Source organism: Manacus candei, unplaced genomic scaffold (genome assembly GCF_025592945.1).
Source record: "Manacus candei isolate 608988 ecotype Guabito, Panama unplaced genomic scaffold, ASM2559294v1 h1tg000057l, whole genome shotgun sequence".
Taxonomy (NCBI): Eukaryota; Metazoa; Chordata; class Aves; order Passeriformes; family Pipridae; genus Manacus; species Manacus candei.
The window spans coordinates 13,524,067-13,549,318 of NW_026138105.1; the positions used below are offsets into that span (position 1 = coordinate 13,524,067).

Below are 25,252 nucleotides of genomic sequence, written 5' to 3' on the forward strand. Positions count from 1 at the left end.
CACGTGCAGAAAGCACCACACCAAGTAGAGTATTTCATGCTTGGGGCTCACACCTATTGGTGGGATAAACAGGGTGAATCCTGCTGGAAGCATCACAAGTCCCAGCTACTGGAAAATCCAGCAAGAGACACACCAAGCCATTCTCAGCTCCAGGCATTCCACTTGATGCACAGAATACCTTGGTGTGCCAACCTGGCATGGAAGTGCTGGTTCAGTAGCTTTACATGAGGAAGCTGCACCACCTGCTGTCTGCTCTGGAGTCAGTTACCAGAACATCATCAAAGATGATCACTAATAACAAAACTTTTCTTCTTCAGAACCGTTTTTTTTTTTTTTTTGCAGGACATGCTCTTGATTAAAGTCATCAAGAGTTCATATCTGAAAACTATGAAGCAAGATTACAGAGGGACAGCCTAGTTAAAATGGTTCAGGTCTCAAACAGAGTACGAGGAGTTCCCTTTAACACCCAGCTCCTGTCAGGAGAAAGATCACACTGTTATCCCTTGGGGGAGCTCTCTTAAGTTATTTCCACTCCAAAAAGTACAAAAGTTAGCACTGAACAAAACTTTCAAAGAGGCAAAAATTCCGCCATGCAAAAAACCAGCCACCTGCCCAACGTCACCTGAGGCTTAGCAGAAAGGAAAAAGAGCCATCTCAAATCCTGCACTACCCCTCTTTCCTGGACAAGGCTGCAGCATTAACTGATCCAATCCAGCGTGGCAAAGAAGGAAGATTCTTACAAAAGCCATAACATTAAAAGTCTTCCCAGGATTCATGAAGGCAGACAAGTCAGTATGCTCACTTGGCTGGCATAAATATGAGAGGCTGCAGGAAGTTTTCGTTCTAGAGATCAATGATCCTATTCATGGGCAAGTGTTTTGTTTGCCAGGCCTCAGAAACAATTTGGCATGCAGCAGCAAGGTCAGTGAAGCTCTAAAAGGAAAGGAGTTCAGAAGACAAATGACCTCTGCTTCATGAAGCGTAGGTACACAGTGCACAAACAAAAGGGAATCAGAAAAACAGTTTATTTAAAAAACAAAAAACCCCCCTCTCAAAACCCCACATACTTTCTGATAAGCTTATTGCTCAAGTTAGGCCTCCTGTGACACAGCTCTCTCTCCCCCTTGGCCTGTAGCACCACAGGTACTCCTGCATCCCCATCCTGCCTCCAACCAACATCACTTGGCAGGTTCAATTGGTCCCAAATACCAATATTTAATTCTCTCCTTACTATGCACACAGAACATGGAGGTCACCAGGCACAAAGGGTCCTTCTCACTGGGACAACTCTAAGGATTTATACAGTCATCTGCTCCCACCAGGATGGAAGTTCCTACTTTGTAGAAACATTTTAAAAAAAAAAAAGGGGGGGGAAGGTATACCTACCTTCTCTTTTGAAGCCAAAGCCTAAAACAGTAAAATCATCCCTGAACCACTCAGCCTGCAGTCCAGGTATGTCCACACTCATTCTACAGCCCATGGTCTACACTCTCAGTATTCAGCCTTCAGGATCCCCTAACAGACTTGCTGGAGCATTTCTGTGTCTCATGGGCTGTTCCACATCCACTGAACCAGGGCTTGTCTTCAAAGTTCCTGTGAAAGGAATTTTGCCTGTTTCTTGTGCAGCATTTACAGATTCACACTGTAGCAGAGCAGCAGAATTCTCTCACTAGGCCCTGGCTCTCCTTTGGGTGGTCACAGAGACTTTTGGACTTTCCTCCTAGATAGATATCAGGCAGGTTTGGTAAGAACAGAGCAAGAGACTTTGTGCTTCATGTTCAGTCATTGTTGTGGGGTTTCAACATCCTCTTCCTCCTTGTCCCCATGTTCAGTGTGGTGCAGCAGCAGCTCCAGGTCAGGGTCAGAGTTGGCCTCTTTGTGTGGCTCCAGTGTTTTGTCACCTGTGTGCAGACAGCCTGTTTAGTGACAAACTTGGAGCACACACCAAACCTGGCGCTGGCAAAGGAGCTGGAACCAGACACAGCTCCAAGTGAAGCTACGAGAAAGCCCACAAAGAAACACAAAGTGATTTAAAACAATGACCTTTGGAATTCACGGCTTTGAGAACGACATGAAGGGAGATTCCCGACAGGCAGACAGCAAAGCCCAGCCAGTTCAAGAGACTGAGGCGGTCTCCCAGCAAATGTGTGGCGAGGAATAAAATGCAGATTTCCTGTGGAAACAAAAAACCATGACAAGTGGCAGGGCAGGACCTGAGGAGATATGCACGAGATGTTTTACAGCTGCAGCCCAGATCAAGATGCCAGGCTGCTAAATTTCCATCAGCACATTCTTTCATGCGCACGGAGTTCTAAAAACAGTTCTTGGGAACAAACAACCTGTCAAACTGGGATGTGGGATTTTAAGTCATCTGACTGCATGGCTTGGTTACAGAGGAATCTTCCAACTTCTGGACCAGACAGATTTCACATGTCAGAGTTCAGCTCAAAGTATGTGTGCTGGACTCCCAGCAGGAGGGGAGGATGTGCCAAACTAGATTACAGAGATAGCTCAAACCAATGGTTTGTTCACATACAGGTCTGATGCAAGAGCTTGCCCGTCTCACCCCTCCTCCCTTCCGCACCATCCACTGCTCATGAGGCCCACGTGTTTTAGTCTGTCCCACATCACAAGAGACTTTGGTCACTAATGGTATTTTTTTATAGAACAGCCACTAGTCTCCCTTTGCTGTCAGGGACTTCACTGTAGAGACTGAAAGGCAAAGCATCAAGCTCCTGTGCGAGGAGAACAAAAATAACAATCATTTCTAAGGATCTAAAGGAAGTTCCCATCACATAAGGCCCAATAGGGATGACTCAGTACTTGCCTTCTAGTATTAGCACAGGAACCATGCCTTACCTTAAAAATGCCAGCAATGGAAAGGGTGAGGCTAGATGTTCTGGAAACCAAGAGGAACTCAGAAAAGCCTAGACCAAAGGCAAGAATTCCACCCAAGAACAGCTTCCCTACCAGAGAGAACAGCATTCCTGCTTCATGGAAACGGAAGAGCTTCTCTGATATGGACAAAGGCAGGCCTAGGAACAAGACAGTGAGTAGCAGAATACCTTTCCCAACTCCCAGGATTCCTTTCAACAAGATGGATGGGGGGGGGCTGCTCACATTCCAGTATCAGGAGGATGTGGAGCCAGTTCTTCACAGCCCTTATTTCCACAAGTGTGGCAGGCTACTATTCCTACGCACTCTTTAATGATTTGCCAGCATAAGGTAATTCCAGATCTCTAACTGCTTTGTAAAGTTCACAGCTGTTGACTTATCTAAATGAATCATCTCAAAACACCAAACTGCTAAGCAGTCTCCCCAACCACTCTATAAAGCTGTCCCTGCTTTCTCTAATTAACTCACGCACCCTCAAACACCGCAAAGAGTGGGAAGAGCCCCAGGAACATGAGCGGCTGCAGGTGAAACATGATATCAATGGGATTCTGGAGCCCTGAAAGAGGAGAATCAATAACAGACCAGGTAGCAACAAGCCAGGGAATAAAATAGCTCCCAGAGCCTTTATTAGCACCATTCCTAGACACACACCTTGTTTGTGATGCCCACACCTGTGCTGCTGCAGATACCAAGCCACCTTCATCACCCATCAACAGATAACCCCTGCCCCAGGTTTCAAACACCTTCCCTTACAGGAGATGCTTTGTTTCTGCAGCGAGGGCTACCACCTCCTTATTCCCCTCCCCATTACCAGCACCACCACCCCCTTTCCTAACACCCTACGTACCCAGCTCAGCCTTCTGCATAAGTATCTGTGTGAGAGTCCAGCGGATGCCCCCAAGGAAAGAGGCACAGAGCACCAGGATGAACCCCTGTGCGTTGAACTGGGTGGACTTGTAGGTGAACATGAAGAGTCCCCCAGCAATGAGCAGAACCACCAGGAGCAACGTCACTCTCTGCGTGAGATCAAACACAACAGACACACACAACCTCTTGCTTTTCAGTTTCATCCACAGAACTGCATTCTCCCTCTACTTACATGTTTCCTGTGCATGTGCTGCCTATTTCCCTGGGCCTGACCTTCTCCCTCCCTAAAGCATTGTGTGGCACCCTTACCATTTCCTCCAGCTTGAAGAGCAGTGAAAAAAGCAGGATGAAGAGAATAGCAGAGGATTTGGTCATCGTGTAGCTGTAAGAACCAAAATACACTGTCAGTCCCCTCCAGTGTAGTCTTTCCCATCAAAATACTATTAGAAATCAATCACCCACTTCTACATTGCTACCAATAAGCTATCACAGACCCTGTGTGCTGACCCCACCGAGTCAAACACCTATTCAAGAAACAGAGCCTGACAAAGCACTTTTCAAACCCAGGCAAGGTGATGTTTCTACTCACAGGGAGACAGTGACATACAGGAAGCTCCAGTTACTCAGCCCAATATCCAAGGAAGTTGACAGAGCTAAAGAATCAATGAAAAAATCCTGATGTTAACTGTCATCCACTACCTAAAAAAACCCACCACAAAACCCTGCTACTTGACCAAAAACACAGAGATCAGAGCAGAACCAGGGGGGGAAAAAAAAGTTTTCTTCATGTTAACTCTTCAGTACCAACACAGCTCAGATATTCTCAGCTCTTTGTTTCTGTTTTGCTCCCTGTGATTTACGTTGGGCTCAGCACTGCACTCACTGAACAAGCACTGTTAGAAAGCCAGAAATAACTCTTGCCCTCCCTGTGACTGAAAGCCATCACAGATTTGCATGAAGTCTTTTTTGAATGTATCAGAACATGGTAACTGGTAAGTCTGAGGGCCACTGCAAGAAGCCTGAAGAAGCAACAATCCTTAGCACACACTCTTAACTCTGGGTGCAGCATTTGTTACAGTCTATAATCCCTTGTACATAAATTTCCTACCACAGGAAACAGTTTTGCTGATCCAGGGGCAGGCTATGCTGAAAGGTAATACTGCTGCAGACGTGGACAAAGCATTTTTCAAGAAACCATGGGGCATTTTATGGAAGGCATTGCAAACCTTGCCAGAGATCTTAGACCAGATGCTGTTCTGTGGGAGCCAACATAACATACTGCAAAAGAACTGCAGAAGTAGTTACAGTTCTGTGCTCTGAGTAGGAGCTTCACTCCTTGGTCTCAGCTACAGTTCTGTATGCCACATATGATGAACTTCTCTATCAGGCTCCAACCTGAGAAAGCTGCTGAAATAACATAAATGCATGGCTTGATACCAATGTTAAAGAGAAAATGTTACTTGCAGAAACAACTTACTGAGGTATTGTAGAAGATTCTCATTATTTGCTCTCATGTGCCAGTGGCTCCTTCACAAAGATACGTTCTGTGTGGCCTCTCCCTGTACTAACACTTCTTTGTAATGAGCAATGAAGGTAGCACACCTCAAGCTAAAGCTCCAGGTAGCACCTACACCTGCCCTGCACCTGGTAGGGAAACACAGGGCCTGGAGAGATAGCTGCACTCCCCGGCTCACCCTGTCCCAGGGGACTGGCCCTGACCATCCCAGGAAAACGAATGGCTCCAGAAGTGGTCAGAGTGCAGCAGGAAACCCTGAGCAGCCGCTTGGAATATGTTGAGTTGGAAGGGATCCATCAGGATCAGAGTCCAACTCCTGGCCCTGCGCAGGACACCACAAGAGTCACACCATGTGCCTGAGAGCATTGTCCAAATGCTTCCTGAACTCAGACAGGCTTGGGGCTGTGACCACTTCCCTTGTTAGCCTGTTGTAGTACCCAACCACCCTCTGGGTAAAAAGCCTTTTGCTTTTTATCCAACCTAAACCTCCCTTTACTCAGCTCCATGCTGTTTCCTCGAGTCCTGTCCCTGGTCATGAGAGTGAAGAGATCAGTACTTGCCCCTCTGCTTCCCTTCATGAGAATGTTGAAGACCACAATGAGGTCTCCCCTCAATCCCCACTTCTCCAGGCTGAACAAGCCAAGTGCCCTCAGCTGCTCCTCATAAACCTTAATCCCAGACCTTTCACCATCCTCGTGGCCCTCCTCTGGACGCTCTCCAACAGCTTAACGCCTTTTTTTTTTTTTTTTTTTTTTTAATATTGTGGTGTGCCCAAAACTCATCGCCCCCGGCCCCCTTCCCCTCCCCTCCATCCGTACCTGCGGGGGCCGCCCGGCGCAGACAGTCGGCCCAGGACAGCGCTGCCCGCGGGCGGCCGGAGCGGCACCGCGCCAGGGCTCGGGCGAGCGCCGCCAGAGCGAAGATGAGCAGCAGGTGCAGCAGAGTGACGAGCAGCGGGAACGGGAAGCTCTGCGGGACCGAGAGCCGCTGTCACCGCCGCCCTCCCGCCGCCGCCGCCCCGCGCCGCCCGCCCCGCCACCCCCACGGCACCTTCATCAGCCACTTGTTGTAGAAGGTGATGCCGATGGAGAAGCCGTAGTAGAGCAGCACCAGCGGCGCCGCCAGCGCCGCCCGCCCCAGGGCCGCGCCGCCCGCCCCCGCCGCCATGCGCCCGGCACCGCGCCGGGAGGGACGGGCAGGAGGAGGAGGAGGAAGGAGCGGGGATGGGGAGGATGGGGGATGCCGGTGCGGGGTCGGCGGCGGCGGGGCACCGCAGGGCAGGGCAGGGCAGGGCGGGGGGCGGCGATGCCGAGCGGGCCGTGCCGGCGGGGGAAGCGGGGCCGGCGCTGACGTTGCCGGGCGGGGCGGGCGGACGGGCCGGGGCCCGAGCGGGGCGGGCGCGCCGCGGTGACGCTCCGCGCAGGGCGGAAAGAGGCGGAGGAGGCGGCGGCGGCTCGGAGCGCTACTGGTTATTATTGAACCGATACAAAAGGCGGGCGGCGCCGGGTCCCCCGCCCCGGGCGCCCCCGGGTCCCGGTCCCGGTTCCGAGCGCGGCCCGGGCGGTGCCGGCGCGCTGCCTCAGCCGTAGTGGTACACGAAGTCGTAGCTGCTCGGCTCCTTGGGGATCGGCGGCGGCGCTTCGGGGATCTGGATGTTCTCCAAGTCCAGGAGCCTCAGCTTCATTTCCATGCTCAGCAGCGTGTCCAGGTCGCTCTTGGTCAGCTCGCTGGACATGTCCTTCCCCAAGAGAGCGTTAAGCCCATCAATCCAGATACAGTACTGTGGAAAAGAAAGGGGAATTCACGACTCCACGAGGGCATAAATGAGAGGTTATGTTGAACCTTTCCATCCATGCAACAATTAGAGATGCTCCTACATAGCTTCAAAATAGGAAAAAACCCCCCATATCCAACCTGAAAACAGGGCCCACAGATTTCCAGTGGAAGTTACAAGCCTAGAGGTTAAGTGTGACCTCATGGCTGTAGGAGAGGGCCAAGAGTTTCTGTTGTGGTATAACACAAGAAAAAGCAAACCTATTCTAGGCATCATAGGAGGAAAGAAAGTAGCAGTGAAGACTAGGGGAAATTAATGTGGGATTATTTTTTTCTTTTTAAATGAAAAAAGTAACTACAAAAAAAATGATTCACATTAAGCATCGCCAACATATTCTAAGAATGAACCTGGTGGGAGACAGCCTGTTCAAGTCTTTAATGAGAAGCAACTGATTCTTCTTAATCTCTGAAGCTAATTGCTATATATTCTACTGCTTGATCACTGTGTTTCTTACCTCGTATTTATTAGGTGCAATGAAGTTCAGGGTCTCATCGGGATCGTATAATATGGAGAAGGCCAATTCTAACACTTCCTGAATGGAAAAGAATCTTTCAGTCACCAGCTGAACAAAATGTTACAGTACCTTCTGCCTGCCAACCTGAGAGGAGCTGCCTTACTGCAGCTCAGTACACTTTCCCACATTGGTGAACAATTCTGAATAGACTATAGCACAACCACACAGTGCCCACAGCTCCCAGGAGTCACAAAGGAATACTAGGAAAAGGCCCAGATAGGAGATGGGGTTTGGAAACAACACATCTGCATTGTGGGGAGACCATTTGCTCCTGTTCCTCTCTTTTCAGACTTCAGTGCTACAGAAATAGATACTAATGACAGCCAAAAGGGAGCACTTGCCTTGTTCTGTTTCAGTGCACTTTTCTCCTTCATGTGTGGACAATCCTTCCCTGTGACAATGGCTTTGATGTCTGCAACTGGAACTAACAGTGAAAAAGTAAAACTCCCAAACAAGCAATCCTAACCAGGAAGAAACAGAACTTTGTTTTGTCTTTGCAAACTGAGCATTGTTTGTTTTTCTGTCTCTTTCCTGCAGTTTTCCAAAACACATTACCAGTAAGACCCCAACAGCTGGCTGTTAAAAAGAAACACCAAGCAATTCCAAGACTTGAAGAATTTGGGAAGTACTGAAAGTTGGTATCACCTCAGTCAGGGTTTCAGCCACAGCTCTTTCATCTTTATCTAGGATTATACTCAGCCTCTAGACAGCAGAGCACAGAACAGTGCACAGCCTGTAATCAGGACTTACTTTTTTCCTGTAGAGATTCAAAGGTCACTTCCCCCTGGGCATTATCTTCCAGATCTCCATAGTGTAGCACCTTGTGATTCAGAGCCAGGCGACAATACCAGAATCTTTCTGGAACACACACCAAGCAGAGTAAGCTGAGCAAGATAATTCACAGGAAACCTTACAGCCACTAACATTAGAGCCTCTCCACCCAATCCATCTGCTCCCCCAGCTCCTCAGCACAGCTTCTTGTTCATGAGGGATTCTTAGAAATGCACATCTGTGCCATCCCAAACTACTGGCTGATACGGATAGCCCAGATAATCAGCCTCTCTTTCAGCAACATGCCTGCTGGCAGATTAGTTCATTAGATCTTATTTGCTATAGTTCTTCACATGAGAAAAATGCAGTAGACACTGTCCCCTTACCTTGTCTTCTGCGATTTCCAATTTTTCGAAAGCTGCTTCCCTCACAAAGCCTGTTCAGGCGCTGTTGCTTTATCAGCTCCAGGATCTCAGGTTGGATTTTCTCCCTCAGCTCCCTGGCAATCAAAATACAGAAGAGTAAGCAGAAAGTGGCGATAAGAGCAAGCACAGAAGGCAGTGTTTTTGTCAGGCACGTACACAATAGGGGGTGACTGGAAGTCATCTTGGCTCATTCTCTCAGACTGGCGTAGCCGCAGGATCTCTGAATAGCTCAGGCTGCGCAGCTTGCTCTTGAACTGGTCCAAGGAGTTTGGTTTAGAAGGGAGAGCCCGTGTGATCTGTTCCCTCACAACCTGCATAACCTAAAGAGGTGAGGCAGAGAGAAGAGCAAGTCACATTCTTGCTGCTTACTGGCATCATAGAACCAGGGCACACAGAACTGATGTGGGATAAGTGGGGCCAGGAGTATCAACATACTAGTGACTTTGAAGATCAAGAAAAACTACAAATGAATATTTCTTCACCACCCTGACCTTATTAAAATCTTCTGCTGTCGCCCTCATTTCTTTCCAGGTCTTGTTCAACAGCTGGATGCAGATGGCAAACAGTTCCTCAAACGCACGGTCATGGGTGAAAAACATGGGGTGATAGTCATTCCGGCCTTCATTGGCTTCAGAGAGAAACAAACCACAACCACGTGAGCATATTGTACAAAACGTACCTAAAATCCACTACAGTGACAGACAGACACCTGATGGTGCACAATAGTACCTACTCCAAGAGATTAAGACAGTTTATTGAGAACAGCAACTATCTCCACACTTCACCATGCAAACCTCTGTGACTCATGTGCCCTTTTCATCCTAGTCCCCAAAAACGACTGCTTGCAGTATTTCCCACTTTCCTCTGGCAGAATTTCTTACAGTGGTTAATTTTCTTAGAATACTGTGTTGAGATTGTCAGCACTAATAAACTTCTCTCAAGTTCATGATGGTTTCTAGACTATTTTTTTTTATACAGCACCTTGCTGAAGCTTAGGAAGTTGAAACTTTCTGCTCGTGTCACTTTTTCAGGAGAACCAGAGAACACACACACCAAATTTCTTACTTTATTTTAACACTGGGACACCAACAAGCTGCCCCTGTCCCTACAGGACAGATGTGAGATCAAGGTTCAAATGCTTGTGAATACTGGGCAGCCTGTAAGCTACTTCCAGAAGCATCAGCCCAGCAATCTGTAAAGCTGGGAAATAAATGGTACTCACGGAGTTCCCCAACCTGCAAGATCTCACAAAGCATCCTGGTGAGTTCAATGGCACTGCGCCCAAAGGGACACTCGTGTTTATCTTCTCGACTGCTGTTCTCCAGAACAATCTACAAGAAGAAGGTGCCACACACACTAAGAAGACCTGCTGAGCTGTTGGCATCTGTAAAAAGCAGCAGCTTCACTCACCCTGATATAGGTGTCCTGATGAAATTTAGCCAAGTAGAGCATGTTGTCCAATGCCAACATCCCTGGAGGAGTCTGAGTAAAATCCATGGCTGGATTGATGTGATTCTGTAAAAAGAAGGTGTAGAAAGAATACAAACAAATTAGCTCAAAGAAATTGTGTGAGAAAATTTTCTGAATGAATTTTACAACTGCCTGTCCATCAAGCACTCTCTCACACCTATCCAAGAGGTAACCTTGGATGACAATGCTATCCAAACTTTCTAGAAGAAAGGCTGATTCCATGTTCTTCATAGTGCACATAGTAAGTAAATATCTCCAGAGAATGTGCCTAATGAACCCTGGCATTTAACTAATTGGTAAGTTCATAAGACTTCCCTGGGACTTTGAGTGTAGCTGAATTTCTAAATTCAGATGCAGAAGTTTGGTAAAGCAAACAGCTATTTCTGTTCCTTATTTCCCCACAACTCCAATGGAGATTGTTTAGATTGCCTTCACATGGTTTAGAGTCAGCCCTCTCTCTAGATGCCTACAGTGAATCCCAGCATCTTGTAGTCCTTGGTGTACATGGCTTTGCGTTTCTCTGTTCCACTGCCAGGGACGTTGTTGCTGTCGGACTCTGCATCGAATGCAATTCTTCTCAACTCAAATATGATGTCTCTCTGTGCCTGAAAGACAGAAGTGATCAATCACTGGGGCAGTATTTTCACATAATGCACAGAACTACCGCTCCTTTCAGAGCTCACACCATGAAATACAGAAAAATGCCAGAGGTCATTTACGCTACACAAGAGGCAACCCATGTCAAAATTGCAAGTTTCAGTACACTGGAGTAAGGCAAAGTATTTGTTGGCAATTTCTAGGCTTTCAGATAATGCTAAGGCATTTCTCACTAAAGACTACAATGCATCTAAGAACTGAGTAACAGATACTTAAAAGTGCCCAGTTTCCTTGTATACTGCAAAGAAATGGATCAGTTGCTGTGCCCTCCATAGAGGTGGAGTAACCAGTTTGACAGCTGGCATCACACTGGTCAAGAAAGGAGTATATGGCTTCCAGTGACCACTTACATCTCAAAATCCCACAGCAAGCAGCAGGACAGTCGTGAGCATACCCCGATCTCAGGGACTACAATGTGAGGGGTGGTTTTGGAACCATATGGACCATCTACTGCAAATTCTATAGAGCTAAGGAGCTCAGGTATAAGGCCCCCTGTACATCCTATTCTATCAGATCTTACTCAGCTCTAACAGTCACCTGATCATTGGGGTCCATCTTGGTCATCATTCTCTCTTCCAGGAGATTAAAGGTCAGGACCTGGAGCACATACAGCTGATGGGCCATCTCTGTTTTAATGGGGCGGTTTCCTCTGATCACATGCTGCAAAATAAAGGATAGGGAAATGAAGGGAGTACAAATAAACACTTAGGCATATGCCAGGCTGCATGCACATCTCTCTGTATGAAGATTCAGCTGTTTAACCTCCATATTCCACCAGAAGCATAATGATAATGCTCTGTAACAGCTGAAAGTAGCATCCTGATAACTCCCTCTTGAACAAGTGACCCCAGCTTCACCTCTGAAAGAGTCAGTTTTCAGGAAGTGCCCCGAGGGCAGCTGAATTTACACCATGCACAAGTGAAACCTCTACTGAGGAAACTTTAGGAAGCACTGGGTTATTCCAGACATACTTACATTCAGGATTATAGACCTCAGATGCTTCTGGGCAAATGCATTAGCCATTTCCTGTTGTGGAATTTAGAGAAGAAATAACATGAGTGAAATATAAAACGAAAGGCCCACATTGTGCAGAAAGGAGAGAATGAAATAAGCCTATGAACTGGAGATAGCACTGGCACACAACAAAGTGCTTCTACTACACACTGTCAATTTAGCATGGCATCTCACCACAAAGCAAGCATCAGGTTGGGATGCAAGGGTCATCTTTACCATGGCACAACTCAGAGATGGCTCCCCTACAAAACATTAATGTGGAGAAAGGCACTGGTGTGGTCAAAGCACAGAAGCAAATTTAGCTTAACGTTGGACATCTAATGATACTTCAGGTATGGCAGCAGGGAGCATACTGTGGGTTGCCCAGGAAAAATCTGTCATCTACAAGAGGTTCCTCCAATTAGCATTTCACAGCTTTCTACACCAAGGTACACCCAGGAGAACAAGGGCTAGAGGATGCAGGTTTCACATCTCCTCCCACTCAAAAACTCCCGCTCTGACATTTACATTTCCTTTGTCTCAGTTCCCAAAGAGATGTTCAGAAGTCAGTTTAAGCACAATTTGCAGAAGCATTTATTTCAGTTTACAAAAAGGCAGGGTAGTAATTTTCATGCTTACAGGAAAGCTTCCACTTTCCCTCTTTACTGCATGGCTTCCCTCCCCAGGTGAGGAGGGTTTCCCAGCCATGGAGTAATGATGACAAACAGTCACAGCAGATGCAAGATGCCTCCAGTTCCAGCACCAATTACACATGCACCTGCAAAAACCTAACCTGTGCTTTCCTTGTAAATTGTGAAGATGCACTTTCTAACATAGCAGTGATCTCATTACACCTGCAAGGAGAGTGGCACAAGTGCTAATGTCAAAAGGAAACGTTATCACGAGTTTGCTACTACAAGCAAAATCTTTGGGTAAGAAAAATCTGTTGGGCATTATATCATCTGGAAGAGGTCCAAAAGATCTGACAGTCTGAGATCACATTCCTCTGCAGTGCAGATTGAGAGTTGGGAGCAGATGTGGAGTCTCAGACAATTGCATTCAATCAGCTGCACATTCTGAGCAATCCAAGACTGTTCCAACTGCTCATATCAACCCTGCTCCTGATAGACTATAAAAAGTCTGGTCAAATGTGTGCATTAACCTTTTTCCAAGTTCCTATTATCACTTTTGATCCAGATAGAAACCTCCTAAGCCAAGACAGTGATAACACTGACTGACAGCCAAGCTGTGATGGCTGCAAGTTCAGCAGCATTTGTGTGACAACCAAAGTGAGTCAGTGCTTGAGTGGAAGATATCTATGAAGTATCTAGATGAAATAGGAGAGCTTTTAGAGATAACACACTGCCCTCTGAGTCATTATTTTTTACTACAGTTTGTGAGATGTAGCACTGAGAACAGGACAAGGCCTGCTGCTGGGATTTGTTCATGCACGTGACACAAGGAATCCTTACTCTGAAGGAATTAGTTTGTACACGGGATGAAGTAACAAGTGACTGAAGCAGATAAAAAGGGGGAAAGACAAAGACAATTAAACAATTCTAAACAGCATAGAAAGAAGCATGAGCACACACACAGTCTAACCACTGCTAAGGGGTCTATGTTCTGCTGAGAGTCCAACAGGGCCCACTTTGCTGCTTGACACAGTCACAAAATCACAGAAGCATTTATGCTGGAAGAGATGTCTTTAGATCACCTAGTCCAACTCCCCTGATTCAAGCAACATCAGATAGAGCAGGTTGCCCAGGACTGTGTCCAGTCAGGATTTTAATATTTCCACTGATGGAGACTCCATAATCTCTCTGGGTAACCTGTTCCAGTGTTGATCACTCTAACACTAATTTTGTGTGTATGTTCACATGGAATCTTCTTTTAAGCTGTGCCCACTGCCTCTGGTCCTGTCAGCAAGCACTACTGAGATGAATTCCCACTTCTTTATTCCCTTCCATCAGATATTTATAGATAGAAGACCTCCCTGAGCCTTCTCTTCTTGAGGCTGAGCAATCCCAAATCTCTCAGGCTCTATTGATATGAAAGGTACTCCAGTTTCCTAATCAGCTTCATGGCCCTTTGTGGTCATGTGGATTGTGTTCAAGGGGAAAAATAAAAAAAAAGTGAAAGATCTCTTGGAATTTTGTTTGTTTGTATCTTGGCTGAATTACCAGTAGATAAGTATAATTTTTCTTATTTTCATGTATTAAGCATATATATAAATTTTAGAAATTATGTAACATTTATTGAGACAGCAGTTTCCCCTCTGAAGGCACTGCATCCGTGGCAAAAGTGGAACATCCTCTGTGCCACCCAGAAAATCTAAAAAATGTACCAGAATCTCAAGATAAGAAGGCTGCAAATCAACCTCTTAACAAGAGTGGTGATTTCCATGGAGATAGCACAAGGCAAAAAACATTCTTATACTACAATTCCCATAAGGGAGAAGTCACAGATCAGGAAGAATTTATGCTCTAGCCCCCAGTCAGCAACAGATTTTGTGACTGCTCTTCACAGACAAACAGCTTTATCTTTACAAGGACACAGCTGGATATAAAACTGTCATTGAGATCTGGGGTATAAAAAGTTAAAAGAGACTCAGATTGCTAAAGAACTGGTTCCAGTTTTACAACTGGTTCACCTGATCAGTCACCAGTTTCCTTTTACAGTCATCTGTGTGATCTTGTTTTCACAGTAAGTCATTCAAGGTTTCTCTTGTTGCTGATTCTTTTCCCCTCCATAGTCTGAGTACGTCCCCTCCCTTCTCCCTAGGCTCATCCCCTCTCTGAAGCCTGTGTGCATCTTCCCTGGGATACAAGGAGGCACAACTGGAGGAAAGCTAACATGCCTACAGCTCCACACGACCAGCCCCCAGGCTTGAGTTACTTACAGTGATGGGCAGGTCTAGAGGGTTAAGCAGCTTGTCCTGCTGGCAGAAAGCAAAAAAAGGCACAAAGAGAAGCAGACAGGATTTAGCTCAGAGTCCAGAAACAAGGCACAAACGGGGCACTAGAGAAGAAAGGCTCAACACAGCAAAGCTACACAATACACACATATGCACATCTTGCACGTAGCTGAGATCTTGGGGGTTCCTCAGAGCAGGACAGGTGTTTAACTTCTCACATTTGCTAGCAGGGATATCCCCCTATGACTTCAAGAAGGTCCCCTTTTGGGGGGGAAGGGGGAGATGTGGTGTTTGTTTAGGAAGTACATACAAACCCAAGGACTCTACCCAGCCTACCTCTCCCATACACAGTTAACTTTCTTAAAGAATTTTCCCATGCTGTCTGGGAGGATTACCTTCTGTTCTCTCAAGGTCTTTCAGAATCCTTTCTGAGCATCTCCTAAATAGAGATGTGTGCTCCAGGACACATTATTAATGGGATGGTACTTTTTCTCCAATGTTGCCATACTGAAACAGCCACATAAGCTCTTGGCAAGGTTTGAGGTCTATCTTGCCCAGACAATGTGATTTCTGAGGCATAAAGTAAACAGCCAGCAACCATTATTCAGGTTTAAAGTCAAAAGGCGAGAACAAACCTGTCTCTTGTCCTCAGGTGCCTTCAGGAAGAGGGCATTGATCAGAGCAATGGCATATGTCTGAATCTCTTGGTTTGAGCTGCACAAACAAAGAAAGGGAGGATCGTAAGAGAACAGACAGTACAGAACATCACAGCCTGGTGCTTTGCCTGCACCATGAGAACACTGCCTACAGCTGTCCTGCATTTCAACAAACAAGCAGGACTCATGTAATCTACGTTCATGATGCCCAACCCTTCATAAGGCGTGCAAATAGCTGACAGAAATTTCTGTCTGCCAGGTCCATTAACCAGGAGACAGAGCAGACTGCAGCCCAGCACCACCACAGCTTGTTTCCAGTGCTGGAACTATCTCTGTAAAACCTAGTTATACTGCAGTCTGTTACATGGATACAGCTTGAAACTTGTATGGAGCAAGTAATTTTTCTCCCCTGTGCCAAGGGAAGCCACCAAGTGCAAATGGAACTAAGGGGAAAGCACACCTCTCTTTATGGCATTGCCTTCCAACCTCAGTAGTTTGGCCCAACCCACACTTCTTATTTTTACTGAAGAGGTTCTTCAGGTAAAGGGTCCTTATTCCCTTTCTAGACCACACACAGCACGTGGCTGCACTTGTGATGTTCAAAACATCACAAAAATAAGCTTCCAAATGCCAATCACACTCTTCCACCCTCACCTTAAGGCTGTATGAGCACAAAGTGACATTGATGCAGTACATTGTTTGCGCTATCGTGTTGTTAAACTACTCTCTGATTAAGGAATATCAATCATATTCACAATTAGTGCTTTTCCAAATTTGCAGAATTAAAAGGCTTGAGGAAAAAAAACCAACCTACTCAAAGCTCTGACAATTACGTGCATTTTTTTTTATGGAAGAGTAGAGCTGACCTAGACAAACAGCCCTAAGAGACAGATATTGATTTGTTGGTTTGTCAGTTTGTTGAGAGGAAGGAGATGAAGGGATTTTTTTTTTTCCCTTCAAGTAAGAAAAGCAATTGTTTTCTTCCTTAATATGCAGGACAAAACCCAGAAGAAGATGAGTTCTTAGATTCTAGTGGAGACAATTTAAAGAGGGGTGAAGGTGGCTGATGACTGGATGCAGATGGTTTGGGAAATTGTTTTTAGTCAAACACAGGTTTGGTTCTAACACCGAACACACTCATGCAGTTGTTTAAGCAGAATATCTTTGTTCAAGACATACACTCATGTGCCTAAGTGCTTCCAGAACACAGAAAACATTTTTCTAGGATCTTTTTTCTTTTTTTAAAAAAATCCATTAGAAATCTTAAAGTTCAAGGAAGGCCTCATGTTGGTAATACTATAAAAAAAAAAATAAAATCTTTAAGTGTTTTAAATTTAAAAGGATGTGTTTTAAAATTGACAGGTACACAAAAAATGGATACAAATCACACTGTTGCTGGGTGGACACTCACACTTGCAGGTGGGAAATGAGCTGCCCCACGGTGATCTCTTCTGCAATCTTCTGGTACAGGGTCTGGCTGTTGAGCACCATGCTCTCCAGGATGGCCAGGGACCGCTGGAGGATGGACACGTCCACCATGGGCTGGCTCACATACCCTGCAATCTGCAAACAGATGGACCAGCAGAGTCATTCTGCTCTTTGCTCCTCCTGGAAGCTGAGTTAAAGCATGAAAAGAAACAGTATCCACTCACCCCCTCCACCCAAACTCACCTGTTTGATGAAGGTTATTGAGACCATGTCCCAGGAGACAATACCGTGGTCCATGAGCTCCAAGAAGGCAGTCAGGGTGAAAGCCAACATTTCACTGTAACTGAGAAAATGAAGAATGCTGTTACAAGAGATCTGGCAGCAAGAAAAAAGCCTGTCCAAGCTGAATAAGCTGGGTAAGAGAAAAATGTCACCACCTTTTAATAAAACAGGCTGCGATTTCACACCTGGAGGAGCAATAAAGTATATTCATTTACGCAGACAATTTTACTGTTGTAGAAATGTATTGTAGAAAGACATTTTATTTTTCCTGATGACAAGCACAAATTAAAAATAGCAACAATAAGTCCCTAGTCCTGCCACCAGAGACTTGCAACCACCTGCATCAGCACTTGGCTATTCAGAGGAAAAAACATGTTTTAACATCAGAGAAAAGCAAAGAAAAATTCGTTGTCCTTCTCTAAATATTGGGACCTGACTTGAAATAAAATGAGAGCACAGCATGAACTGTGGAAAACTTAGTATATAACCACAAGACAGAACGGTGAAGATTGCAAATAATGCAGGAATTGCAAGAAATGCAGGGGGGTGCAGGGCAGCCTCTGTGAGGAGAAGCTGAGGCTGCCTCATGCCAGACACAGCCAGTGCCAGGCAGCTCCAGGATGAACCACCACCAAAACACTCCTTTTGCCTCACGAGGTTTAGCCAAGGACTAGAAAGACTTTGTTTAAACAGTTCAACTTTGCTATGAGGTTAGTTGATTTATGCCACTTCAGCAAACAAAATTTGAGGCCCTCTGTTTCAGAGTCCTGGAAGACAGGAACTTACTGGGACAGCAGCTTGGTCCCGCTCTCCACAAGCCGTGTCAGCACCGTAATCCCTTCCATGTTGATGAACTCTGTGGCAAAGGTCACGTCTGCTGAAAGTTTGGCCAGTTCCTTCATGGCATCCAGTCGTGCTTCCATGCTGTGGGACTGGATCCTCTCCATCAGCTGGCGAGCTGCCCTAGACTGGCAGGAAAGAGGGATGGTGCCAGTTACAGACCAGTTACCTGCAGCCTGAGTTCTGTCACCAGCATCAGCATTCTGTCAGAAGGCCCTGGATGGGCAGAGAGAGCAGAGCCAGGGTAGAGAGATAAATTCAGCAGCAGCAAAGATAAATTCTGTAGTAGCAGCCAGTAAGACTAAGAAAGACTAAAAAAAGGCTGCACTCAGCAACGGTTACAGCCAAGCAGTAGGTAAAATGCTATTTTACAAGTTAGAGCAAATGCTTGTTTTTCTTTCTGGTGAGGTGAGTAGAGGTTTTTTTCCATAGAAATATGGAGCGACACCGTTAAAGAAATATGGTATTAAACACAAGTCTCATAGATTCAAAGAGCAGCACAAACACATTTTGTATATCCATGAGACATTCCATAAGATTTCTCAGACACAGATCAATGATATCCTCTCAACTACCTCTTGCCCAAGCAACTTCTTCCAGTTCTACTCACTCTCAGCTCTATCCATTGACACTTGCACAGAAAAGGTTTAAGAATTTAAATAAAAAGGAAGCTGCAGCAACTCTGCAAAAGACAACTGCTGAGGTCACAATAGCAAGAATTCAGCAGGAACCACCCCATCTGCATCAAATTTGTCTCTCCTTTAATTTTTTGCATTAAGTTATTGAAACTGTTGCCTTCCAACTGACCATACTAAGTGCACTCATACTGAGAATGCATTTCTCAGGTGCTTCACAACATCCTAATCTAGGGGATGCACTAAAGCTGCAGACTGGGTTACAGAAAGTCCTATAAAAGGGCAGAGCATCCAAAGGAAAGACACACACCACTGTCAGGATGGAAAACAAAGAGTGTATGCCTCATTGTGCAGAATGGCCCAAAACAAAGGGAATTCCCCTGAAATTTGGGGAGAAGGAGAAAGAAAAGCCAAGAGGCAAGAAACAGCCTGTCTTCCATGGATAGTCACTGAGAATGAAGGCTGTGAGGAAGCATTTACCGGGGAGACTGCCAGCTGCAGGATAGTTCCATTCTTGATGTCACAGCGAGTCTGAAAGAAAACACAAACTTTAAACTGCGGAAAAGTAGGAGGGAAAGAGCACAACTGGATCTGCAGTGCACATCTGTATGCACGAGTAAAGGGTTCTCACATCACACAACCCTACTGAGGGCACTGGAATTGAGACCCTGAGCCCCCACACCCATGGGCACGCAAAGGGAGAAGTGCAAGGCTCCTCAGCTGAATGGCACCATTCAAGTGCGAGTCTGAGAGCAAAGATGCTGCCCCTCAAGGATTAGTGCCAGGATTGTTCCACCCACCAGTCCAAGACATTCTGCACTCTCCCCCAGGGTGTCAGCAGGCTGCTGCCTCTCACACTGACCTGCTCTGTGATGTACAGCTGGGGACCATCAGCGTACCGCAGCGTGTAGTACTCAGGGTTTGGCAGGGACCACCTGGCAGAGGAAGAAGAAGGACACATAAGCTTCTTTCTCCTCTTTCTTCTGGTTCTCAATTAGGAAATGGAGCTCGATCCCGGCAGGGTGCAAAAGAACTTTCAAGCAAAGCTTTAGCAGGGGAAGTCAGGTCTCCCAAAGAGAAGAGAAAACACCCTCCTCTTGAGGGGAATGTGGGACTCCAGCCTACTCTAAATCAATTCTGTGGAGCATCTGAGGAGGCCTACACTTTGGTAACAGCAGGATGGGCCAATCCTCAGAGAAACCGACCCCAGGGCACACATAGGCACACACTTAGAACTGGAATGAAGATGGAAGGCCCTCGTTTTCCGGGAGATCCTTTTCTTCACAATTTAAACCCAGCCCATTGCATGGCCAAAACTGGCAGCAGGCAGCATGGATTGTGCTTGCAGCACATGATCAAGCAGCAGAGACTTTCCACAGTACCCCGGCAAGATTTGTCAGCGGGACAGACTTTCTCCACAAGGGTTCCCAGAGAACTACTCACCCATCACAGACCTCCTTGATGATGGATGCAAGAGGCCTTTTCTAGAACAGAAAGAGAGTCCTCAGTAGCCATGTTCCTCTCAACCAGAAAGGAATACTGCCCATTTCTATGCTTCCCACATTCCAGTATCAACGCTGTGGTGCCTTTCCTCCCCCACCTGGTTACCAGGTCTCACCTGATCTATCTCCAGCAGCTGGGCATTGGCACCCGGCCACTCAACAGCCACTTTCACAATGTCTGAAGGCGGTGGCATTGCTCCAGACTCCTCCAGGTGCCTTTACAACAGCATACACCTCCACACCTGTTAAGAGAAAGGATAGTGAGTATCTCTCTGAAAACCATTTCACTTGTTACATTGGATCTAACACAAAATTCAAAACACCAGACACATCAGCGTTATGGTTTCCTGGGCCTGACAGGGACAAAACATCCACCCTAGCAGAGATCAAGGCCTCACACTAAAACAGCACATCATGAAATGGCATGTCCAACCTTATCACCTAGAATAGTTCTGAGAGCTTGTCAGGCTACTCCCAAGAAGGAGGGAGGGCTTTGCTCTGCTCAGCAAAGCCCCGTCTAGCACCCACCATCTGTACTGCCAGGTCAGTTCACAGGGGTAGCAAGGAAATAACTCCCCAGGCTTGGCTGCTGTCGGTATGTGGGAGCAGAAACACAGTGTCCAGGTAGCTTCCCTCCTGAGGGTTGGACAAGGTGAGGCCACACAAAGGAAGACTGCTCATAAGAGGGTTCAATTAAATTAGTGTTTCAAAGAAGCCTTCACAGCCCACAGAGCCAGGCTAATTCACAAACAGAAAGCACAGAGCCTATGGTGTCCTATGGAAACACTGCCTCCAAACCCCACGAGCATGTCTTATCACAAATTTCTTCTCAAATTTTGATTACCAGTGCTCTGTTCTCTCATTCCAAGACAGACAATTTACTCTTTGCTAACAGAGACATGTGAACTTGCAGCAAATATGTTCTCAAGAGGCCTCTAACCCTGAAGGCATACAGAGCTGCTGGTGCTATTTTCCCATCCATTACAATCAATAATTTAGGCTCTACTCCTTTATTCCACGCTCGTCCTGAAGCAGTTCATCTTCTGGTCTCCAAAGTAAACTAGAAATTCAGGCAATAAAGCATAAGGAACCAGGACCAGAATTGTACCTTGCCTCAATGCATAAGCAGAGCAAAGCACTTAGGAGTCTTCATGAAGACAGGAAAACTTTGAACTTAGATATATTTAGAAGGCTGAAGCCCCCTGTTCAGCACTTATTACTGGGGTATCCAATGCAAGCTTACTCATACCAGTTTCCTTCAGCCTCTTCACAAATCAGTGGTCAATACCTGATATGTCTGAGGACAGCAAAAGTCTGCCAAGCACGGCACACTGCAAGTCAGAAGAGTCCCTCCTGATCCAAAAATGCTTCCTCTAACATTCAAGTACAGTGTAATAAAGAGACAAGGCAGAACCAGGAAAGCCTCCTGACCCAACGTACTCCACAGCAGCAGCCATAAGAAGTCAAAGCTTACACAACATTGTTGTCTTGCAAAAAGACAGATGAACCCAATAAAAATATGATTCAATCTTCCTCACTTCCTTTTTCCCAAGTTACACACACACTAAAATAAAATAAAAATAATTTAGACTTTCAAATGTCTCTTGCAGCAATAGATCAACTAAATCTTTAAGTATACATTGGCAATTACTGGCATACAATCAGTAGTTACTCCCCAAAGTGCCCAATCTGTATGACACCCCCAGATCTGCAGGATATCAAGGTTTCCATGAATTAGATCTAGAAACAGACAGGCAGTTCCCAAAAGGTGTGTGATTTCCACTCACTCTTCTCCATGCAGCAATTAAAGCCTATGATGGCCTAAACCTGACAGCCTGAGAAAACTCAGTCCTGTGCAGAAGCACACACACACCATCTCCAATAACCAGACTGGCTTGTAATAACTGAATAGGTAATTACTGCTCCCCTGAGTGAGCCAATTTGCAATTAGAAAACATCAAACCCATTCAGTGTTCAAGGCACGACAAATACACAGTGAAGAGACAAGGCTCAAAGATTACTTCCTGGAGTATTAAGAACTGAATTTGCAACTTTTAAACTAATATACCCACAAGTTATTAGCATCTAATTACCACTTCTCCCTTCAGCCTCTTGCAGAACAGTCACAGCCTTTTATTTGCACTGTGACTTACATTGCAAGGTGCTACTAAAGAGTAGAAGGAAATATGGTACTTTATATGCCAAAACAGGCACCCAGATTACTAGAGCTAGTAGCTTTGCAAATCTCTAACTTGCCTTTTTCCATGCAAAGAACATGCCTCATTCAGAGAGAGGAAGTGCCCATTAGAACAGAAACACTGATATTATGGGAAATTGCACAGAAATCACAGAACCATTTAGGCTGGAAAATACCCTTAAGATTACCAAGTCCAACTATAACCCTAACACGGCACAGCCCACCACTAAACATGCCCCTAAATACCATATAAATGTCCTGTTCCATAAAAAAAGTACTGCAGAGGTTGGCCCACAGCTCCCAGAATCCATGCACTCTACCTGCAGCTTCCCTGATATCCTCACCACTGAAAATAGGGACCAGCCAAGCTGTGTTGCACTCCCTTGATATCTCAAAAAAAAAAATAAATAAAAGCTCTCAGCTGCATACAAATGCAAAGTAATTCACCATGATCTTTAAGACTATTTCTGCCCCAAATTTCTTCCATAAATGAGCACCCACTCATGACTGGCAACCATGTTCCAATCAGTATTCAAGGCACAGCAAATACACAGCGAAACAAATAGAGCTTAAAGACTGTTTCTTTGCACAGCAGCACCAGGGAACAGATACCAGGTATCTCTACTAAGGCAGAGATTTGAAGACCAGGAGGAATTGGCTAAGCAGAACCCAGAGAAGTAAGAATTAAAAATTAAAAAAGGTAGGAAACTCTTCAAACAGCCTGGGTCAAACAATCCTTTGAAGAACCCACACGGATCAGTGGCTCAGCAGGAGCAGCTTTCCAGAAGAGGAAAATGAAGAGTGGACTATGAATACAAAGGGTACTTCAGGTCAGCCTCTTAGCACCAGGTTGTCTGCCAAAAGCATGCTTTGAAACGATTTCACTGCATGTCTGCAGACAAGAGAGGCATCAGATGTTCAGTTTTACAATGGATATTTTGCAGTGCAATAGTGATAGAGCTGATAAAATGACTTCAGAATCTCCCATGAAGCACAGACTGTGATTTTCCATAATTGTGATTATCAGTTACTTATAGGTCTCTCACAGCACATTCTTCACAACAACAGCATGTAAACAATTCCCACAGTTTTACAGAGGGAGACAGCAGCCAAGCTGAAATCCATCAAAAATTAATTCCCTCTGCTTCTGCAGAGTGAGCTCTGTCATACAAAGCAGTGGTGCAGGGGTAGCTGCAGGGCAAGAAATCAGCACAACCACTAAAAACACACTATTCAAGAGACTTCTGAGAAGCTGCAAGCTAAAACAACTGGAGTATTTTAAGCAGAACTTCCCTATTCACAAACTCAATCTTCTTTTCATTACAGATAGAGAACAAAGTGTGCTGCACACAGAATGAAAATGAGGAGGATGAAAGAACATTCCCTGAAAAAGAAAAGCTGCCTGGTAGAATCACCCAGTCAACAAGCAAATAGATGCAGCTTCTGAAACCTGTAGATGCAACAAAACACCCCAGTCAGATCTCAGAAAGTCCCCAGACGGAGCCAACAGGCCAAGGGAAAGGTGGAAGTGATGTTGGCAGAAGGACTAACTGGACAGGTGTGTGGAGAAGACACCTTGGCCAAGCAGCATGAAAGTGTAGTAGGCAGCAGAGTCCAACCCCAGGGCTACACAGTTTTCTTTCTATGCTACCTCACATAAAAAGCAATAAGAAACATCCTTCACTAGAGGAACCAAAGAACCAAATGGCTCAGAATCCATCTCTGGAATCTCACATTCCTCCAAAGGCCTTCCACGGCTGCACTTTGGCTGTACAACACTAAGCCTACGTGCTCTGGTCGAGCACATTCCAACACAGCTTGGCACAGGCCACATCCTGGCAAAGACAGAAACCGACAGCAACAGGCAAAAAGAGAACTGCTTTTTTAATTATTTTTAATCAGTCATGTGAGCTGAAAGCCGACAGCGAGTCGGCCCCTCCTGAAGCTTGGGCCAAAGCCCGATTTAAGGTGCTAAACGATTTTTTTTTCCCTGCAAAGTGCTGCCCGTGCCGTGCCTCGGGCCCCAAGGGAGCGGCGGACTCGCCCCTCCGGGGGCAACCGGGGATGCACAGCGGGAGCTGCGGGGACGGGCGGGCGACCCCCGGAGCCGGGGTCTGGGGAGGCAGCGGGGTCTGGGGAGGCAGCGGGGTCTGGGGAGGCAGCGGGGTCTGGGGAGGCAGCGGGGTCTGGGGAGGCAGCGGGGTCTGGGGAGGCAGCGGGGTCTGGGGAGGCAGCAGACTCGCGCTTCGAGGCGCTGCCCCGACGGCTGCGGCTCCCCATCCCCATCCCCTCCGCATCCCCATCCGCATCCCCGCCCGCGCTCACCCGGACCCGCCGCGGCCGCTCCGCGCTCCGGCCGCCCCGGCACCGCCCATGGGCGCGTCATGCGCCCGCCGCGCTGCCATGGAGACCACGGAGAACATGGATAACATGGAGAACACGGAGAACACGGAGAACATGGACACCCGAGCCCGCCCGCCCGCAGCGGCACGACCCGCCGGCCCCGCCACCCCCAGCGGCACCCCCCACCCCACCCCGGGTGTCGGCAGCCTCCTCAGTCCCTCTGACCGAGCGTCCCCCGTCCCTCCTCGCCTGCGGGGCCGCCGCGGGAGGGCTCACGTCAGCTCCCCGTGCCCACGGGGCGCCGCCTCCGGGCGCGGCTGCGAGCGCCAGGGGCCGCCGGGGCTCATGCAGGGCGGGCGCCCGGGCCGGCGCGGGGCTCTGGGGCGGCGGCGCGGCCGCGCTCGGCTCCCTCTGCCCCGACAGCGGGGCCGCGGAGCTCCGCGCAGCCCCCGCCCCGCCGCGTCCGTCCCGCCCCGGGAAGCGCGTCCGCGGAGCGCCGGAACGGGCGGGGCC

The 25,252-nt window shown here is 46.9% G+C and overlaps 2 protein-coding genes across 11 annotated transcripts; both read right to left on the minus strand.

The window, feature by feature from the left end:
• Positions 1 to 1,010: 1,010 nt before the first annotated feature.
• SLC35C2 (solute carrier family 35 member C2) lies at positions 1,011 to 6,646 on the minus strand. Of its 3 annotated transcripts, none has more exons than XM_051803466.1 (9): positions 6,329 to 6,646; positions 6,097 to 6,247; positions 4,352 to 4,415; positions 4,072 to 4,144; positions 3,743 to 3,911; positions 3,368 to 3,451; positions 2,860 to 3,035; positions 2,044 to 2,173; positions 1,011 to 1,901 (listed from the first exon to the last, which is right to left on the minus strand). In XM_051803466.1, the coding sequence occupies exons 1-9, from the start codon at positions 6,443 to 6,445 to the stop codon at positions 1,783 to 1,785; spliced, it is 1,083 nt and encodes a 360-aa protein (XP_051659426.1). In that variant the 5' UTR covers positions 6,446 to 6,646; the 3' UTR covers positions 1,011 to 1,782. The 3 variants fall into 3 exon arrangements, with proteins under 3 accessions (XP_051659426.1, XP_051659428.1, XP_051659429.1); XM_051803468.1 differs by having other exon boundaries at positions 2,971 to 3,035; positions 6,329 to 6,645; XM_051803469.1 differs by lacking the exon at positions 4,352 to 4,415 and having other exon boundaries at positions 6,097 to 6,583.
• Positions 6,647 to 6,729: 83 nt separating this feature from the next.
• ELMO2 (engulfment and cell motility 2) lies at positions 6,730 to 25,216 on the minus strand. Of its 8 annotated transcripts, none has more exons than XM_051803461.1 (22): positions 24,965 to 25,216; positions 20,316 to 20,441; positions 20,141 to 20,181; positions 19,560 to 19,632; positions 19,178 to 19,228; positions 18,009 to 18,190; positions 17,184 to 17,283; positions 16,924 to 17,075; positions 15,492 to 15,570; positions 14,842 to 14,877; positions 11,925 to 11,975; positions 11,487 to 11,609; positions 10,763 to 10,897; positions 10,233 to 10,337; positions 10,045 to 10,153; positions 9,314 to 9,450; positions 8,979 to 9,142; positions 8,784 to 8,896; positions 8,377 to 8,484; positions 7,968 to 8,044; positions 7,567 to 7,644; positions 6,730 to 7,058 (listed from the first exon to the last, which is right to left on the minus strand). In XM_051803461.1, exons 2-22 carry the CDS (start codon positions 20,391 to 20,393, stop codon positions 6,858 to 6,860), a joined length of 2,193 nt encoding a protein of 730 aa, XP_051659421.1. In that variant the 5' UTR covers positions 20,394 to 20,441; positions 24,965 to 25,216; the 3' UTR covers positions 6,730 to 6,857. The 8 variants fall into 8 exon arrangements, with proteins under 8 accessions (XP_051659421.1, XP_051659422.1, XP_051659415.1 ...); XM_051803462.1 differs by having other exon boundaries at positions 7,567 to 7,640; positions 7,964 to 8,044; XM_051803455.1 differs by having other exon boundaries at positions 7,968 to 8,050.
• Positions 25,217 to 25,252: the final 36 nt, after the last annotated feature.

Bases quoted from the DNA above. Each gene is read 5' to 3' on its own strand.
- SLC35C2 (XM_051803466.1), bottom strand. From the start codon at position 6,445: ATGGCGGCGGGGGCGGGCGGCGCGGCCCTGGGGCGGGCGGCGCTGGCG. The intron at 3,036-3,367 runs GTGCGTGAGTTA...TCTTGTTCCTAG, and splicing joins ACTCTTTGCGGTGTTTGAGG to GCCTGCCTTTGTCCATATCA. The intron at 1,902-2,043 runs GTCATTGTTTTA...GTCTGCACACAG, and splicing joins CAAAGCCGTGAATTCCAAAG to GTGACAAAACACTGGAGCCA.
- ELMO2 (XM_051803455.1), bottom strand. From the start codon at position 20,393: ATGCCACCGCCTTCAGACATTGTGAAAGTGGCTGTTGAGTGGCCGGGT. The intron at 17,284-18,008 runs GTAAGTTCCTGT...TCATTTTCTCAG, and splicing joins GGGACCAAGCTGCTGTCCCA to TTACAGTGAAATGTTGGCTT. The intron at 7,645-7,967 runs GCAAGTGCTCCC...TTTTCCATTCAG, and splicing joins GTGCACTGAAACAGAACAAG to GAAGTGTTAGAATTGGCCTT.